At 33.3% G+C, this 19,445-nt stretch overlaps 1 protein-coding gene and 1 non-coding gene across 2 annotated transcripts in view; both read left to right on the top strand.

Annotated features, from left to right (window-relative positions):
• The first annotated feature begins 235 nt into the window (after positions 1-235).
• LOC113870527 lies at positions 236-342 on the top strand. The gene has a single exon (XR_003505550.1). It is a non-coding gene; the product is annotated as a small nucleolar RNA R71 (small nucleolar RNA).
• A 10,207-nt stretch (positions 343-10,549) lies between these two features.
• LOC113870028 (myosin-10-like) overlaps positions 10,550-19,445 on the top strand; it is a 29,449-nt gene continuing 20,553 nt past the window's right edge. Inside the window, exons 1-9 of the mRNA XM_027506624.1 lie at positions 10,550-10,702; positions 11,782-11,925; positions 12,055-12,200; positions 13,881-14,037; positions 14,785-14,843; positions 14,955-15,114; positions 15,779-15,928; positions 16,023-16,165; positions 16,264-16,410. Coding sequence (XP_027362425.1) covers positions 10,550-10,702; positions 11,782-11,925; positions 12,055-12,200; positions 13,881-14,037; positions 14,785-14,843; positions 14,955-15,114; positions 15,779-15,928; positions 16,023-16,165; positions 16,264-16,410 — 1,259 coding nt within the window. The remainder of the gene's footprint in view (positions 10,703-11,781; positions 11,926-12,054; positions 12,201-13,880; positions 14,038-14,784; positions 14,844-14,954; positions 15,115-15,778; positions 15,929-16,022; positions 16,166-16,263; positions 16,411-19,445) is intronic.

Genomic DNA, 19,445 nt, shown 5'->3' with positions numbered 1-19,445 from the left:
TTTGTAGCTGATTCTATGCAAGAAAAGTTTCCAGAACCTTAGCTTCATGACCAGAGTTTCTTCCTTGATTTCTTGAGTTTGAATTATGATACATTGAAGATGCCATCATCTCAATAATTCTCTGAACTTCTTCCAAGGACTTTGTATTTAATGAACCTCCAGCAGCAGCATCAACCTTGTTCTTGTTGCTGCATTCATCCCATTATAAAAAGTTTCCAATTGCATCCAATCTGGGATACAATGATGTGGACACCTTCTAAGTAATTCTTTGTATCTTTCCCAAGCTTCATACAATGATTCTCTTTCTTGCTGCACAAAGGATATAATTTCTCCTCTCAACTTAGCAGCTTTGGATGGAGGGAAGTACTTAGTTAGAAACTTATTCACAAGTTCTGTCTAGGTTGTGATGCTTCCTTGTGGTTGAGCTTGTAACCAACATTTTGCTCTATCTTTCAAGGAAAAAGGAAATAGTCTCAATCTGATAGCTTCTTCACTAACTCCATTCATTCTTATGGTGTCACATAGCTGCAAAAAATTTGAAATATGTAAGTTAGGATCATCAGAATTTCCTCCAGAAAACTGATCCTGTTGGACTAAATGTAGTAGGGCAGGTTTAATCTCAAAATGGTTGGCTTGAATAGTTGGCCTAATTATAGAAGAGTTAAAACCTTGCATGTTAGGAATAGCATAGTCCTCTAATGTTCTAATTCTATTTTGCTCTGCCATTTCTATTGCTGGATTTGGTTGTCTCAAAGGTGTAGGTGTTCTTTTCACTCTAGGATTACTCTGAAATTCTGGAGAATGGACAGCTTCTAATTCACTATCACTCCCTATGACTTTTTCTGCTCTAGACTCTTTTCTCAATCTTCTCAAAGTTATGTCTATGTCAGGATCAAAGACCAGAATTGATTTATTCTTGTTTTTATCACGCAATACAAATCAGATTAAAACCAAATTAGACTACAATTGATATTCAATAATGCACAACAGAAATCATGCAAAATCTATCAGTAAAAGCATATAGAAACTTAAATCTAGCAGTTGCAGAATTGTAAAATCATGTAAAAATATGCAGAATGACAATTACAAATATGAAGAACAATGAAAACTGAAATTATGCAGATAAAAAAAATGTAAAAACTCTATGCAGCAGACAGCAATATTATGCAGAATACTACACAAGGTGCAGTAAAATTATGCAGAAAGCAATTTGAAAGCAAAGCAACAAAATAAATGCTCAATCTAGTTACTTTTCTACTACTAATGATATTGAAATGCAAAATATCCCCGGCAACGGCGCCAAAAACTTGTTGTTCGCAATCTAACACTAGCAAGTGCACTAGGATTGCAGCAAGTAATGAGTAAATTTAAGATCCAAATATCGTCTCCACAGAGAATTTAGATTTCAAGTACCACTTCACAGAATTATAACCATTTGAGCCATACAAATTTTAGAAAGAGAATTGTAACGTATATTAGCAGTAAACTAGCACAATACAGAGAATTAACTTGCAGAAAAATAGAGTATGTAATGAAATGAGATAGGAATGAAGAATAGTTAGGAATTTACTTCACAAGAATATCAGTATTAATTCAATTATGCCTCTGAACATTTAAGAACTTGGTTAATTGACAATCAGTTTCGCTTAGCAATAGCCAAAGGTTAATTCCTTAACTCATTGACCCTAACAAGCAACTAAACCACCCTAATCCCTTAGGTGAAGTTCAATTTCGAGTTGCATTAAGACTTAGAACCTTAAGATTGCAGAATTAGGTCTCCTTATCCCTAAGAAATCCCCAAATTCTAATTGCTAACTCAGATCGGAGAAGTAAATCCAACTTCTATTGGTAATTGTTCCTCTAAGATGAATCAAACAAATTTCCATTCATAGATTGCAAGAAAAACAGAATTCACAATTCAATTAATCCAAGAACTCAAAATTCAGAAGCAAGATTCAAATCAATACATCAATTCGAGTTCCATAAACCCCTAACTACAAGAAAACTACTCAGACATGGGAGAAGAGAAAGAGAAAGAAGAAGAAGAAGAAAAACTCCAAGAAGCTGTAGCCGGAAGCTCCAATCCGATTCCTCTTTATGGAAGCTTCAAGACTTGACTCCAATCTTCTCTCTCAATCTCTCTCAACGAGATCTAACAGAAAAATGGAAAAATAAAACTGAACTCCCAAAAATCTGCACGTTTCTGTTATTTATAGAATTTCCCAGATTTACGCGTTATCACTTTTATGAGAAATAGTAGCCATGCAGAAGGTTTATGGTTGTGCGTTAACACTTTTATGAGAAAAAGTGACCACGCACAACTTTCCTGATATTGAAGGCTCTTTGGACTCTTGCTGATAAAAGTGACTACGCAGAGTTCAAGTGGTTGCGTGTGATCACTCTTATGAATAAAAGTGATTACGCGCAACTCGCCAGGTTGAAGGCTCTCTAGAACATTCACTTTCGCTGATAATAGTGGTTACGCAGAGCTTTTCCTGATATTTGCCTCTCTGGAATGCTCACTTTAACTGATAAAAGTGATAACGCCCAAGCTTTCTTCTTCTTTGAACTCTGGAATGATCACTTTTACTGACAATAGTGATCACGCCTAGTCTGCACTTTCTTGGTCTTGTGTTTTTGGAGTCCAGACTTGCTTCTTTCTTCTTCCTTGTCATCAAGCCTCCATTTCCATGATCCTTGCTCAATTTATTCCTTCAAAAACAAGATTAAAAACTTAATTTCTAAGCAAAATTTCTACAATTACTAAAATAACTACATATGTAAACAAATTTCAATTTCTTCTCTTTTTTCTGAGTTTTTCTACTTTCTTCATATATTTTTCTTATTAATTGTGTTAGAATTATGCTAAAATATCAGTAAAAATATGGATTCATCACATATGCAGGAAAATCATTACTTATTCCATACAATATTGCCTTGACCATGAAATATTCATCACTAAATCCATCATATACTTCTGTGCGATTATCCCACAACAACTTCAAATCTTTAATTAAAGGAGACAAGTACACATCAATGTCATTTCCAGATTGTTTAGAACTAGAGATTAACAAAGAAAGCATCATATATTTCCGCTTCATGCAAATCCATGGAGGTAAGTTATACATTATTAAAATCACAGGCCATGTACTAAGGGTGCTACTTTGCATGCCATGGGGATTCATTCCATCGGTTGCAACGCAAAATGTATATTCCTTGTTTCAGTTGCAAACTCTTCATATTTGTCATCAAATTTTTTCCACTGTGTAGAATCTGCTGGATGCCTAAGCTTTCCATCTCTAATTCTTCCTTCAGTATGCCAAGTCATCTGCTTTGCATTTTTTGCACTGTGAAATAGACGTCTTAATCTGGGTATTACTGAAAAATAGCACACGACCTTCGCAGGTGTTGATTCTTTCTTTAGGTATCGTGATACATTACACTTTGAATATTGACTTAGTGATGCATACTCATTTTGGAACAAAATGCAGTCACTAGGACAAGCATGTATGTTTTCATGGGTCAATCCAATGGAAGCAAGTGCTTGTTTAGCATAATATGTTCTCTTTGGTAGCACAGTATCCTCTGGTAGCATCTCATGTAATAAAATTAGCAAGTCTGTGAAACTCTTATCAATCCATCCATTCGAGGCTTTTAAGTTATAAAGCTTTAAAACAAAGCTCAATTTTATGAACTTTGTGCATCCATTATACAATGGTGTTTCTGCATCATCTTTCAGCCTCTCAAACATCTTTGGACAATCTCTAAGATCTTTTTCGACAACATATAGAATTTGTTCAGCATGACCACTCTCATTTGTTCTAAATGTCTCTGAATAATTGACACTCGATTCCATGTTAGTTGATGTACTTCCACCTTGTATCTCACCGTGCTTTGTCCAACAAGTATATTTTTCATCTATCCTATTGCACATTAGATGTTCTTCCAATTTTTCCACATTTACATGTAACATATTCAAACAATACCAACAAGGATAAGGAATATGGTTGAGATCAGTTGCATGCTTAATCACAAATCTAATAAACTCTTTGACTTCGTCTTCGTATTCTTCACTTAAACGTCAGCTACCATCCAACTTTGATCCATATTTGCTCCAACTACGGTAACAGCATTTACAAATGTGAATGTCTTATTAACTCTCACATGGTAGGGCCCTATCCCATTTGAGAACAAACTTTTTCGTACCTTAATTAACATTTGCTACTTAAATGTTGTATTTTTTACTTGACAAAATTTGGGCAGCATTTCACATTAGTCTCCTAGTACACAACTTGAATATGAGATGATTTACCTCAATCAAGCATGCACCAAGAGACAATGAGAAAGCTCCAACTCAAATTTTGTTAAGTATTAATTACAACATTATGAGAAGCAAATGCTAACCAATGAACAAATAAGTTTGTTCATAAATTGTCCAACTTGGACAATTTGAGATTGAAAATAATAATTTATTAAATCATTATTTTCAATCTCAAACGGGAAACTAAGGTTTCACTCAATTTTAGATTTCAAATCATACCCTACAAATTTAATCACTAACAATAATCATGCATTCATAACATTCTATAAGACAGAACATCAATTTCATTCATACACAGAGCAAATATACATAACAGAGGCAAAACAAACAACAATTTCTTGTTTAATACATAAACTTATTTCAAGTCCCAAAACGACATATATAACAGCATGTTCCCTGCTTATATTGGAACAAAAAAAACAAACACAATAAAACATGAGACTTTAATTCAGAAAATCAATTTTTACAACAATCAAATGCATTTTCACATTAATTACCTTCATTACAGTTAACCAATGTTGAATTTTCACATTAATCTCTTGCATTATAATTAACCAGTGTCCTATTATCATGTTTAACAAATCCTAAAAAACCATTCGAACAATATTTCAAAGGTTAACTAACCTAATGTTCAACCTTTTCAAATCAACTTTTACAAAATAAAAACAGATTTCATGCTCTTTTTCAGGTAGCAATGGTTAAAATTTGAATATAATCAGTTCATACAAACATAACAGCACTAACCTGGAATGAAAGAAGTTCCACTAATTTGTACAGTTCATTTGAAGCCACTTATAGAGGACAGACGTTTGTAACTATTTAACGTCAATAATACAAGTGCGTTTCAGTGAATAGAGAGAATAAGAGAGTGCGAAAGTCCAAACATAGCCAGAAAACAAAGAAACGATTATGAATATACCTTAAAATTCTGAATGCGATGTCAATGGTACTTGTTCTTCTGCAAGAATTTCTCAGAAAAACTTTGAACATAGACAAAAATTTGAAGTACAGACTTGGCGCGTGTCACACTTCAAACAGAAGTTGATTTGACTAGTAAGTGTACTATTATTGATGTAGCAAGTTATAAAAATGATAGAACTATGTTAGAGTCCCAAGTATCGATCTCAGGGAATAAAAGTGTTCAATTACCACTTCACAAGGCCACAATTAGTTGAACTTCACAAATTTCATAGAGTGTTTGGAATTAAAATTGGCAATTGTTAAAATTAGAAGAAAAACAGAACACTGAACATACAAATGTGTGATTAACAGATGTGGAAGACATAGCTAGGAAGTTGTTTCACCAAAACTTCAATGTTAAATCAATAAAGTTCTGAACTTTCAAGAAATTAGAAAGAATGACAATCAATTTCACGTTTTATTATTCAGAGGTTAATTCCTTAACTTAGTGAACCTAACATTAAATCAAATCACTCTAATTCCTTAGATCTAGTTTAATTCAATGTTGCTTTAAGTATGAGAAACCATAAGATTGCGTAATCAAGTTATCTTATCCCTAAGACATCTATAATCCTGTTGATTGATTCAGATCTTTGAAGAACAAATTCAATTTCCATTGACAAGAGTTCCTCTGTAATGAGTTAATCAAACTTCCATTCAATCACTATGTAAAGTGCAGAATCAATCACTCAATCCATTCCAATACTTGAAATCTAGATCCAGAATCAATTCAACACGTTCGTTTTGGATGCACAATCCCTAACTATGAAGAAATTACACAGCCATTACAGCAGAGAAAGAAAAAGAAAGAGAAGAAGAGAAAGAACGCAGAAGAGTCATCTTCATAAAAGTGGAATGATCACCTTCATTCATAAAAGTGGCAACGCTAGAAGTCGAGTTGTGCGCGTGTTCACTTTCATGAGTAAAAGTGGCCACGCGCAACTTGCTTTGCTACATGCCTTTCTGGAAAAATCACTCTTGTTGCAAGAGTGATAATGCGCTACTCGCTAAGATTGAGGCTTCTCTAGAACATCCACTTTCACCAGCGAAAGTGATAACGCGCTATTCTGCTGTGATTGGAGTTCCTTTGGAACGCTCACTTTCACCAGTGAAAGTGACAACGCACTCTTTGTTGAGTCTGGAGCTTGTCTGGAACATTCACTTTCACCAGCAAAAGTGACAACGCGCTACTTACAAAGTTTAGAGCTTGTCTGGAACACTCACTTTCACTAGTGAAAGTGACAACGCGCACTGTGTTCTTCTGAGAAACTCTCTGGAACACTCACTCTTATGGATAAGAGTGATTACGCACAAACTTCACTTCTCATTTAAGCTCTGGATCAATCACTTTCATTGACAATAGTGATCACGCCCAGCTCAAACTCATAAACCTTGTTCTTTGAGTCCAGATTTGCTACTTTTTTTCTATCTTTCCATTGATTTTCCATCTTCATGAACTTTGCTCAGAATTTTCTACAAAAATGTGCTTGAATTATTAATTTCTACACAAAAAATTCACAAATGCTGAAATAACTATATATTTAAAGACAACCTTCAATTATTCTATTTTTATAAGTTTTTCTACTTTTTCCAACATATTTTCTTTATTAAATGGATTAAAACTATAGTACAGTACTAGTAAAAATATGGATTCATTAGCGCGGCGACAGGGACAACCAGATTAGGGCTTAGGGTTTAATTTAAAAATTGTAACATCTGAGAGCGATTAAGAAATAACTGTTCTCTAATCTACACCTTTCAAAGCGGTTCTACATGTCAACCGCTCTGTAAAGTTGTAAGAGCGGTTTCACATGTGAACCGCTTTCTAAAGTATAGCACTTCTGAGAGCGATTATTTAACAACCGCTCTCAAAAATACAATTACCAGAGCGGTTCTAGATGAATTGCTCTCAGAAGTACATATTAGAAAGCGATTCTAAATGAACTGCTCTCAAAAATATATATTAGCGAGGAACCGCTTTAAGAAGTTAAATTTAGAGAGCAGTTAGGGAGAAACCTCTCTCTTAGTGTTTTATACAAAACAGTTTTTACTAACCAATATCTAATTTGGCGCTCCAAAAGCCAATTTTTGGCGTAGTGATAGATCATGATTTTTATATAAAATTTCTCCACGCTTCTCATTTTCAGAGTTAATATTAAAGTCCTCAAGCACAAATTGGACTATTTTCTCATCTCCTAGAATGAGATTTAACTCTTTATACTCAAGACCTTATTTTTATAAGAGATATATTCAGATCTAACAAGTTAAGAAGGCACTTGATTTGTATGCAAATCTATAAAGGACTCCTCTTGCATGTTGTCCCTCGGCTCTTCCATAGGTGACTCAGTATTGACCTTTACTTTTTTTGTGTTCCATTCATCTGGTCCAACTCCTTTGTTGAGTGCTTTTCAACTTCAAGGTACTCTATTCTGCAAAGGCCACTAGGGCGGTGAACTTCCCTTGGGATGACACCTTCGTAGGCCCTTGAATTCTTGAGAGATGACAGCACTTAGGCTCTCAGGAAAACCCTTAGGACAAGAAGCCCTAGCGCATAAGCCTCTCGTTTCTTGAAAAAGATGAGTCTTGGAGCCTTCACGAACCTTAATAATACCTCCCTTTAATATTATCAAAGATAAAATTTAGGGAGTGATTAAAAAAAACTCCTCCAACTAACAAACGAGAGTACCATGTGTGTGTGTGTGTGAGAGAGAGAGAGAGAGAGTAGTTCAAGAAATAATTCTCCTTTTATAATTGATTAAGTTAATCCCAGTAAATTAATTATTGTGCTAACCTCTTTTCTTTTCCCCATATTTGAGTGCTTCATGATAGCATTCATTTGGATCCTTATTGGAGTAACACTCATCTGTTCTTCTTTCGTGGAAGAGTATGGTTTCGTGATACACTATTTAATCCTATTTATAATATATTTTTAACTAAGTTATATATATCGGTTAGAAAATTGTTACTGTATTAATTTTTAAAATCAATTATAATATTTTAAGATCATTCTTATTTAAAGTTAAATTCTATTATGCTACTCATTACTGAAAAGTTAAAGAAGTTCAATATTCATTAAATATAAATATGAAAAATTAATAAATACTTCTAAAATTTTCTTAAAAATCTTACATTAAGGTTCATAAAAAAATATTTAAAAGGGTTTCGACAAAAGATATAAAAATGTTGGACCATAGTTAATTGTTTAACAGCGTATGTCTCTGTAGATATGGCTTCAATTTTAGTTAATTAAAATTTTATATTACAGCGGAATTACTTATATATTGTCAAATTGTAATATAAAATAATTATGATCACAGTCCAACTCTTTTAATTACATGATATAACGCATAATTAAATGAAAGTAAAATCGTTTTAAACATAATTATACAAAATGTGTGATATTACTTGTTCAATATTCTCCAACTAATTATTCCCTTATATCTTCTTTTTTTCGTTTACGAGTGATAGCTAATCCGTGTAAGTATGTAGCTTTCTATGCCTATTTGAAAACACAAAAAATAATTGTAACCATATGTTGCTTTTAACGTATTAGTATAAAAATATTAGTATAATAGTACTATAATAGTAAATATTAGTATAAAAATAGAAAAGTACGTAGATTTAAGCACGTAGCAAAACTAGTTAAATCTCGAGTTTTCCTTGAATAGGGGTAAAACATTGCCATGATTCATATCTCAAGGCAAATTTTTAACGTGCCACCGTTGCACCAACAGAACTAGTAAGTGACATTTTCTAAACCGTTGAATTCTGCCAAAAAGAAATTTTCTATCAGATATTCAGATTCAATTCAATGGTTAAAAAACTACCTCACTGGCGATGTTGCATCGTAAACTTGGCTAACTAGTTCTTCAACATTGAGGGTAGGCTTTGATTCAAGAAAAAAGGTGTAGATTGTCTCCATCATTAGTTTTCTGCAATTTCTTTTATTTGGATTTATCATAGGATCAATGATTGATGCTATGGAAGGGAGAAAGATTTGACACTTTCTAAGATGATTACACACGAAATTCTTGACATGTTTCAAGAATTCACAAGACATTGTGCTTTTGGATGTGAACAAGGCTCAAGATTTTGGATTCACCAAAGGGGATCCCATGATGACATAGATGTGTGAGATTCACGTGCAAACAATGAATTCAAGGTTTGAAGAAACAACAAGGAATTCAGAGATTTTTTATTTTAGTTGGAAGTGTATGTGGCATCTTGTGAGAGAAATTAGGCCACCATGTCACGTTGGATTTCATGGTGTTCGAGTTACATAAGATAGTTTCTGATCACTGATTTTACATAAAATATCATGTTAGAACGCGTTCACGTTGTTGGAGAACACGCGTAGGGAACGAGAACAAGAGGAAGCCTCAAGCACAAGGCAATTTTGTTTGAACATAGAAAGAGAGAGTGAGGCAAAAAGCAAGAAATTGAAGGGGAGATAGTTGCAGAGGAGGGGTTAGCATTAGTTGGATCTTCTTCTTGTGGAAAGCCCCGTGATTGTGAAGCCTCTTCTGCAACGACACTTTCCCGGGGTGACTCCCTTTTTACATATTCCAATTTTGACGACAAGAAGACAAACTTTACAGTAGGATATAACATGTTTCTTTCAGTTAAAGATACATAACTCAGCAAGATAATTTACTCATTGTATCCATTAGCAATTAACCAGCGTTTCAGCATAGCGATTGAATATTCTAAGTTATTTGCTCCACATTGGTTGGTAGATTCTGGTGATGGAATCCAAGGTTTGAGTAGCTGATCACTGGGTTCATTTGGGTGCATAATATTCTATTAACAATGGTAATTATCTACACTTTTCAATTTCCCATTGTGTTAGCTTTCTTTTTATGCCCTTCAGTGAAATGAGCTTCACTTATGTTAAATGGTTCAAATAAGAAGTTCATATTCACTTTGTATTCTCCTTAGTGTCTGCACCCCTCATAAGCTTTTTCTCAAATTGAGTTTAGTACTGGAAAAATATTAGGCAGTAAGTGCTTTATTGTGATGTTGACAAATTGAACTGCACAAATCCTAACAATATGGCCATATTATTTTCCATTCTAATTACTCTAAAGTTTGTGATATATGTTTTTACTTTTATTATGGATGCCAATGTTTTAAAGGAGCTCAAGAAGCATATACTATATTATTATTATACAATGTTATTATAGTACTGGTTTTCACTTATGATTGACCTTTATTTGTAATGTGGGAGATATAAACTGAAACCAAGGTTCTATTCTGTCGATAAAGGCAATGATTATTCTGTTGAATGCACAGGCTGGTCAACTCAGCTTTGTAGTGGGATCTCATGTTTGGGTTGAGGACACTGATTTAGCCTGGATAGATGGAGAGATCCAGGAATCTAAAGATGCAGAGATAACAGTTAACTTTGAATCGGGCACGAGGGTGAGTCTCCTGAATCTATTATTTATCGATACATACACACACAAGATTTTCTTATTTTGTATGGTTCATTTCTTTTCTTTTTTATTGATCTCTGTACAGTATTTTGTTTATTGCTCATATGGAATGATAAGCTATACCAGCCTTTTTAGGATTACTAATGAATGATTTCATTAACTGCAATAGGAAGACATATTGGTTATATATGTAAATTGTTTTCTTTTCATTTTTTTTTCCTGTATAAGAGAAAGTGATCTTAATACTAGAAATAGAAGAGACAACATAAGTAGATGTTTTTGTTGAACCCACAAATGTAGAAACAAAGAAATCAACAATAGAAGAATATATATCTGTTTGAATGACACAAATAAATTCCCTGAAGCGTTGACAATGACAGCAATCACCCTTGTAGTAATATGCACAATCCTATGTAAAGCAGCTAGAAATGATTGAATTTATTGCATAAAATTGGTCGCATTATGTTTCAACCAAATATTCTTCCTCCACATACAGTACATCTCTGGAATACATTTTACCTCTTGAGGCACTTTTTAGTTGGTAATGTCTATCATAAGCCCTTAGTTGTATATCATGAGTCTTGAGGAGTAAAATTGTTTGTAATTGATGTCATATGTGCTATATATTCAAGTTTTAGCAATACTTTGAACATTGATTCAATTTTATTTCATTTTTTTATAAATTTGAGTTAGAACTTAGAACTCACTATCTTTTAAGTGTTGTTGCCAACAAACATATAGTTCAATGGGAATTTTGATACTTCTTTTGCAATGAATTGTGTAGTTTTACTCAAATCTCATCAAAATAATTCTATGTAAGCTTGTCTATTGCTACATATTTGGAGTCAACCCTAAAATCTAACTTGTCTGGTGAGAATTGTCTAACCCTTAATAAGCTCTACTTTACCCATATCTGTAGTTGATGCAAGATCTCAACAGAGTCAAATTGCTTCATTTACACTGAGATTATGACAGCATTCAAAGCGCTCATAACAGCAAAAAAGAAAGTAGAAATTTTTCATGTGTTTCTACAGTCATATCATATTAAAACTATCTCTATTGCAGGTGGTGAGTAAATCATCTAACATCTATCCCAAAGATCCTGAATTCCCCCCCGACGGTGTAGAAGATATGACAAGGTTGGCATATCTTCATGAACCAGGAGTACTTCAAAATTTGCAAATTCGATATACCATAAATGAAATTTATGTAAGATATCACCTCTGTTTTCTGCTTTGACTTCTCTAATCTATCTTGTGAAATGTTTAGGGAAGTGTTTTGTTTTGTCATCATAGTCATTATTGATGAAGCTTTAACTTTTGCTGATGGCGTCTACAGACTTACACGGGAAATATATTGATAGCAGTGAACCCTTTTCAAAGGTTACCTCATTTGACTGAACATAGTACCATGGCAAAGTATAAAGGTGCAGCTTTTGGCGAGCAGAGCCCACATCCTTTTGCAATTGCAAGTTATGCATATAGGTATCTTGTTGCTTCTCTCAGTTTTTTGTGCTATGGTCATCGCTTTTAAGTATTCTTGGATTTAAGATGATAATAGTTCCAGATAATTTTATAGTTGATAAGAAATGAAATAAAGTTGAAATATCAATTTTGACAACTGAAGCACCACGTGATATAAAGATTGTCAAATTATGTCCTCCTTGGCTTGTTCAAGAACGTTTCATATTTTTTACATTGATAATGAGTAAACTCTCAATTTAGTCCTTAAAATATACAACTTGATTAAAATTACTTTCTGAAATTTAAAATTTTAGTCCCTAAAATTAATAATTAGTAAATTTTGTTAGTCCTTATCATTAAGAAATATTAAAAATAAGTAATTGAGTAATAATTTATCATACTAAGTGGCACATGATAGTCCATTTTAGATACAAAGTGACGTTCTAAAATATTTTAAAAATAGGTCATTTTTGTCCTTGATTTTTGAAATTTTCAAGTAATAAGGTCTATGCCTCATCTTCTGTTTCACCTTCTTTTGGCCACCGTTTTAAGGACATTTTCTTCTTCCATGGTGACTATTTGGTCTTCCACATTCTATGTCTCACTCTCCACAATTTGCCCATTTGTTCAACCCAAGATCCCATGTTTTCTCTCTCAAACACAACTCAACAAGCTCAAGTTCCCATCAACCTAAGCCTCATCTTCAACCTCCTCTCCCTCCATTGCCGCACCCATCAAAATCACCTTCAAATCTAACGTTTCTATCAACCCATTCCATACCTCACAACTCCCTTAGACCCCACCAACGTTGCTGGGCCCAAACCTTTTCCGACTTCATCAAAATCGGTCCCTACTGTGCCTCCTTCCTCATCCAATTTGTCTTGAATCTAGTGGCTCATGTGGGAAAACCTGATATGAAGGAGGTTTGAAGTGTGAACGCCATTATAGTGGTGGCCAGAGGAAGAGAAGAAAACATCATTGAAGAAAGCAGATAGGGACCTTGTTGCTTGAAAATTTTAAATTTCAAGAATGAAAATGACCTATTTTTAGAAAGATTCTAAAACGATATTATTTTGTGTTTAAAATGAACTATCACGTATCACTTAATATGATAAATTATTATTTTATTACTCAATTTTAATGTCTTTTAATGATAAAAATTAATGTGATTGACGATGGTGAATTCTATGGACTAAATTTAAAATTTTAGGGATTGATTTGAATGACCTTGCATATTTCAAGGATTAAAGTGAATGTTTACTCTTGTAACAATCCATTCTAAAACTTGTTGCATAAAGGTTTTAAATATTATTTTGGGCTGTATGGTTTTAGGAAATGTCTTTTTATTTGATTTTCTATTTCTACTTTTAATTACAAAAAAATCACATCTTTTTCATTTTGTTTCTTGTTTTTAAATATTTGTAAATGAAACAATGAAAACAATTTAAAAACAGGAATCAAGAAGAAAAAAAAATTGTAATTTAAAGTTACAACAAAAAACATTTCCTGAAACCAAATAACCCCTAAATTTTCTTTATAATCCAATTGCAACGTGGAATGGAAATCATTTAATATTTTTGTTTTTGGGTTATGCATCCATGACCAACAAGACTAGAATCCAAAACTTTGTAGCAAATTAGACTAAATTATGAAAAGATGTGTCTGCATTAATTCACCAAAAATGATAAGTATCTACTACAGGAAGATGATAAACGAAGGAACAAGTCAATCTATTTTGGTTAGTGGAGAAAGTGGAGCTGGTAAAACTGAAAGTACGAAGATGCTTATGCATTATCTTGCCTTTTTGGGAGGGAGAGCAGCAACTGAAGGACGGTCTGTGGAGCAACAAGTTCTAGAGGTAAGAAACGTCATAGAAATGTTTGCAATACACTCTTTTAAACATATTCTTACCCACATTCCTTGTTAAACTAGAAAGCACAGACACGACGAGCTACGGACATGAATCGACACTGACACGGTGACACAACACGGCAACAATACATTATGCAAAAGATAAAAAAATGAATGTATTTCCATCACAAAATAAAATATTTTAAACATAAAAATTCAAGTCTTTAACATAAAGTCAAATTTTAATTATTACTTATCTAGCTTTGAATTTTGAATTTATTTTTTCTTTTTATAAAAATTTGATTAAAGTTTGGAGTTCAAAACCTTAACAGTGATAGTTCAAAGTTCATTGAACATGATGTCATTCAGCTAAAAAATGTTGCTAAAGTAAAATAAAAAACAAATCCATTATCCTTTTGTGTTTCCCTCGTAGGTTAACTGCCAAAATATATTCTATAAGGCACCATGACATGCAACGTGTCCATTTGTGTTTGTTTGTGTCTGCAGTGTATCCAACGATGTCATTACAAAAATATTTCCAGACATGTATCACTCATTCTGATCAATCACACGAAGTGGTCCATAAATTGATCACTTTTTAAAAGTTCTTTAACATTTTAAAAGTTGACAAGTGTGTTGCTAGCATTCCTGGAAAACTAAATATTGAGGGGATATGGTCGGGATTGTGCTTAAGAAATAAGAAATTTAATTTTGGGTCTTATTATTCATATGCTCGTTATTCACACTTCTGCAGTCCAATCCTGTTTTGGAAGCATTTGGCAATGCAAAGACTGTTAGAAACAATAATTCAAGGTATTAAATTTATTGTTTAGTAAGGTCATCTTTTCCCCAGCTTTGAATTTCCACCCGTTTATCTCTTAATTGATTTAAAATCTGTTCTAAGCTTACATAGTATAATTTCAGTCGTTTTGGTAAGTTTGTGGAGATTCAGTTTGATCAAAAGGGGAGAATTTCAGGAGCTGCTATCAGAACTTATTTGCTGGAACGATCCCGTGTTTGTCAAGTTTCTGATCCTGAGAGAAATTATCATTGCTTTTATATGCTTTGTGCTGCATCACAAGAGGTACACAATCCTTCCCTTCTGGAAAATAAATTTAGTCCAATATGAATTAAGATCCGCTTCAATGATTTTTAATAAATGTTTAACATAAAGCAATCTTCTATGTATTGTGGGATTGTAATATGTGATATAGTCTCCAATGAAGGTAGCTAGAAAACTGTTTTTAGCCAAAAATATTAGAAAAAGATTCATCACTTTCATCAAAATTAGAAAGGAAATTTACATGATATTGTCTAGCATGTTCACATATATCACAATGAAAAAACCCAATTGACTCTGTCTAGCTCTTATCAAACAAGAACCTTTGGTCTTTGTCTCTAAAGTTCAAGTTTAGCAGCAGATTACATAGGAAAAGCATTATAAATACAATCTTAAATTAAGACTAAAATCATGGTAGCAAAGAATATGTTACCTAATTTTTAATGATTATTTCAAAGCAATTAGTGATTGTTACATTTTGCATAGATGAAATGCTCCTGAACTGAAGGGGCAAGGATATTGTGAGATTCACGGTTTATTTACAAAAGTTACTGAACACCCTATTGATGTTGCTGAGCTTCAAAATCCAGGATTCGAATTTTGCTTGTTTGTTAATCTTTTTAACTTAGTCTACGATTATGAGTGTATGATGTGAATTTATTTTTATTTGAGCTTTCTCCATGTCTAGAACGTTGATAGGTACAAATTGGGAAACCCAAGGACATTTCATTACCTTAATCAATCAAATTGCATTGAACTGGATGGGGTCGATGATTCTAAGGAGTACCATGCAACTAGGAGAGCTATGGAGGTTGTTGGGATCAGCTCTGATGAGCAAGTATAAACCTCAGTAGCATCCTTATTGGAGAGTTTTCTTTTTCTCTTTTTTTCTTTCTATTTTCATTCAAAGAATTTTTCATCTCTCTTCTCAGGATGCTATATTTCGAATAGTAGCTGCTGTACTTCATTTAGGAAACATTGAATTTATTAAGGGAGAGGAGGACGAGATGGATTCCTCTCAACCCAAAGATGAACAATCCCGTTTCCACCTAAAAACTGCAGCTGAGCTTTTTATGTAAGTGAATTTCTTTCTTTATTGTTTGTTTCTCTTATAGATTAGTATTCAAATCTATAACATCTACAAGTATTTTTTTTTTTATTTGATTATGGCAGGTGTGATGAGAAGTCCCTTGAAGACTCTTTCTGCAAACGTGTTATGGTGACTCGTGGTGAGGCCATAACAAAATCACTTGATCCAACTTCTGCAGCTCTCAGTAGGGATGCATTGGCTAAAATAGTTTATTCAAGGCTTTTTGACTGGTAAATTCTGTGAAGTTTATGAAAATATAAATATGTTTATGTATCTTTATGCAAGCTCATTTTAATATATGTAGGAAATATAGAAAGGTTAGCTGCAAACACACATTTTCATTCATACTAAAATCCTTTAAATACAAGAAATTTATAATTGATGATAACAATTTTACCTAATTCTTAAAATAAATGACAAATGTAAATAGCCATAAAAATGTAGCAGCTCATAACGCCCATGATTACCACTAATAATGCTCGTTATAACATATAAATTCTAATAGTAGATACTGATTTATATTCTCAAAACTCCTCCTTGGATTAGTATTTATTGACGACAAGTTTTTCTCTCAAGTTATCGAACCTCCCTTTAGGAAGTGCTTTTGTGAAAATGCCTGCCAAGTGATCTTCTGTCTTGCAGTATTACAATGAAACTTCTCCTTACTTTTGGATTTCTTTGAGAAAATAAAGCTTAGCATTTATATGCTTAGTCTTTCCATGAAAAACTGAATTATTAGAAATTTCAATTGCTGCTTGATTATCTATAACACCATGGTTAAATCTGTTTGAGTCATTTGTGATTCAAGTAGAATTTTACTCAGCCACAAAGCTTGATTAACAGCATTCGCAGAGAAATACGAATTCTGCTTCTGCAGTTGACTATGCAACAACATCTTACTCCTTTAAGGCCCAAGAAAAGAATCGAGAACTAAATGTAAAACAATAGCCTGAATTTCTTTTCATATCATCTAAAGAACCTCCCCAGTCACTGTAAAAGAATCCATAAAAATTTCTTGATTATGTTTGAAGCAAATTCCATAATTAGTAGTTCCTTTAACATATCTAAGGACATATTTAGCAGCTTCAAGATGCACTTCACTTGCATAATGTTAAACTCTTGAAAGAACAATTACAGCTTGCAAAATATCAAGTCTTGTTGCTATAAAATACATGAGACAGCCAACAAAACTCCTATAATCAGTCTCATCAACTCTTTTGAACCATCTTCCTTACTTAGTTTCAACTTTTGAAACATTGGAGTACCCATAGACTTAGAATTTTCCATTTGAAACTTCTTTAGAATTTCTTTTGAATGATAAAACACCTTCTCATCTTGTTTGACTTTTAACCCAAGAAAGAAAGTCATTTCTCTACCATCAGTCATCTCAAAAACCTTCATCATATTTAGCTTGAACTCCTCAACCAAACAATTTTGTTTCCTGTTACCAAAAGGTCATCCACATACAAAGAAACAATTAAAATTTCAGAATTCAAGCACTGTACAATGAGAGTTGACACAAAGTCTTTGTGTGAAGTCAAGACTTAGTAACTCATCAATTATGTTGTACCAAGTCCTTGGAGCTTGTTTTAAGTCATGCAAATTTTTTTTCAGCAAATAGACCTTGTCTTCGTGTCCTTTAATAGCAAAACCTGCAGATTGCTCAATATATTTCTCCTCCAGCAAATAACCATTGTGTTGAAATTTTTGAACATGAAAGAAATTGAGAGAAAATAGAAGAAATAAGAATGAATTAATGCAGTAGATCAAAATACAAAATACAATAGCACCAATATATATATTGGTGAAGTGTGATAACTAGCTAACTGCAAGCCTACTGGAGATTACTTACAACAGAAACGTATTACTCTAACATTCTCCCTTTAATTCGAAGGTGAGAGATCTTAACAAGAGTTGATTTCAGTGAAATAGTCAACTACTCTGAGTTTGCTCCGAAGTTTTATGAACGTAGTACTTCCAAGGAGCTTGGTTAGAACATCAACATATTGATCTTGGAACATGTCAAATGATTAGATCCTGTTTAACAAATTTTTCATGAACAAAGATGTCTACCTCCATGTGTTTTGTGTCGATGTGGGACTTCAACACATCCTCTTAGGCTATAGATTGGACATCTAGACAGTGGAATCGTAGGACTTTCCTTTTTTTTAATATAGCACTAGATAAGCCACAGGACTAGGTAGGTGGCACTTGGAAAGTTGCAGGACCAGGTAAATTGCACTAGGCCAGATAAGTTGCTTTAATACCATGTTGAATTTGAGCTTTAAACCTAACTCAACCCTAAGCTAACTCGTAAGGTGAGGCTTGCTTTATCCTTTATAAGCTATTATTTAGATATAGATTTCTTTCAATAATATTCAGAAAAGGTTAATTTCTTTGTGTCTCTCTTTCTCTCTATCCTCTCTTCTTCAACAAAAACTTACCTCGGGTTCGACCAATTGAAGTTGCTTTTGGACCAGGTTAGGTTTTCTTCTCCCTTGTGGAGCAAGGTAGGTGTGTTTGCTTTTGTTGGCACTAAGTCATTTTTTTCTTTTCCTGAGGAGGAAGGAGGAGCCAATTCTTGCATATGACAAGGATTAAGAGGAAGGAATGACTAAGATTCATGAGGATCAATAGACTCAACTTCTTGTAGATTCTCCCCTAAAGTGGAGGTTAAGAATAAAATGACTCTAATTATTAAAGGAAACATCGACTCGAAGGATGATAACATATATAGCCCTTTTATTTTGAGTATACCATATAAAAATATATTTAACATCACAACGAGCCAACTTGCCATGATGTTGATTGTGAACATGAACAAAGGCAAAACAACCAAAGGCATGAACTTGAAGGCTATTCATAATAAGAATTGAAGGATGCAATGTAGACATTGACTGGATAGGACTAGAGCCATTCAAAATGTGATTGGGAAACTTGTTGATTAAATAAGCAGCCGTTAAAACTGCTTCTCTCTAGTATGATTTTGATAGTGTCATTTGCAATAGTAAAGCTCTAGTAACTTCCAAGAACAACTCCATTTTGTAAGGGGTATCTACACACGTCAACTCATGAACAACTCCTTTCTCTTTTAGAAATTGAGACAACTTTTTGTTCACATATTCTTGTCTGTAAGCATTTAACATGTGTGCAATCATCAATAAATGATACAAATAGTTGAAGTCCTACATCGACTATAGATATTACTAAATAAGAACTTATAAAGGCTATAGCAATTCTCACCTTACAAGCTAACTTTTAAGAT

This window comes from Abrus precatorius, unplaced genomic scaffold (assembly GCF_003935025.1).
Source record: "Abrus precatorius isolate BTA unplaced genomic scaffold, Abrus_2018 Scaffold6, whole genome shotgun sequence".
In the NCBI taxonomy this organism is placed as follows: Eukaryota; Viridiplantae; Streptophyta; class Magnoliopsida; order Fabales; family Fabaceae; genus Abrus; species Abrus precatorius.
This window is presented reverse-complemented; position numbering and strand designations above follow the sequence as displayed.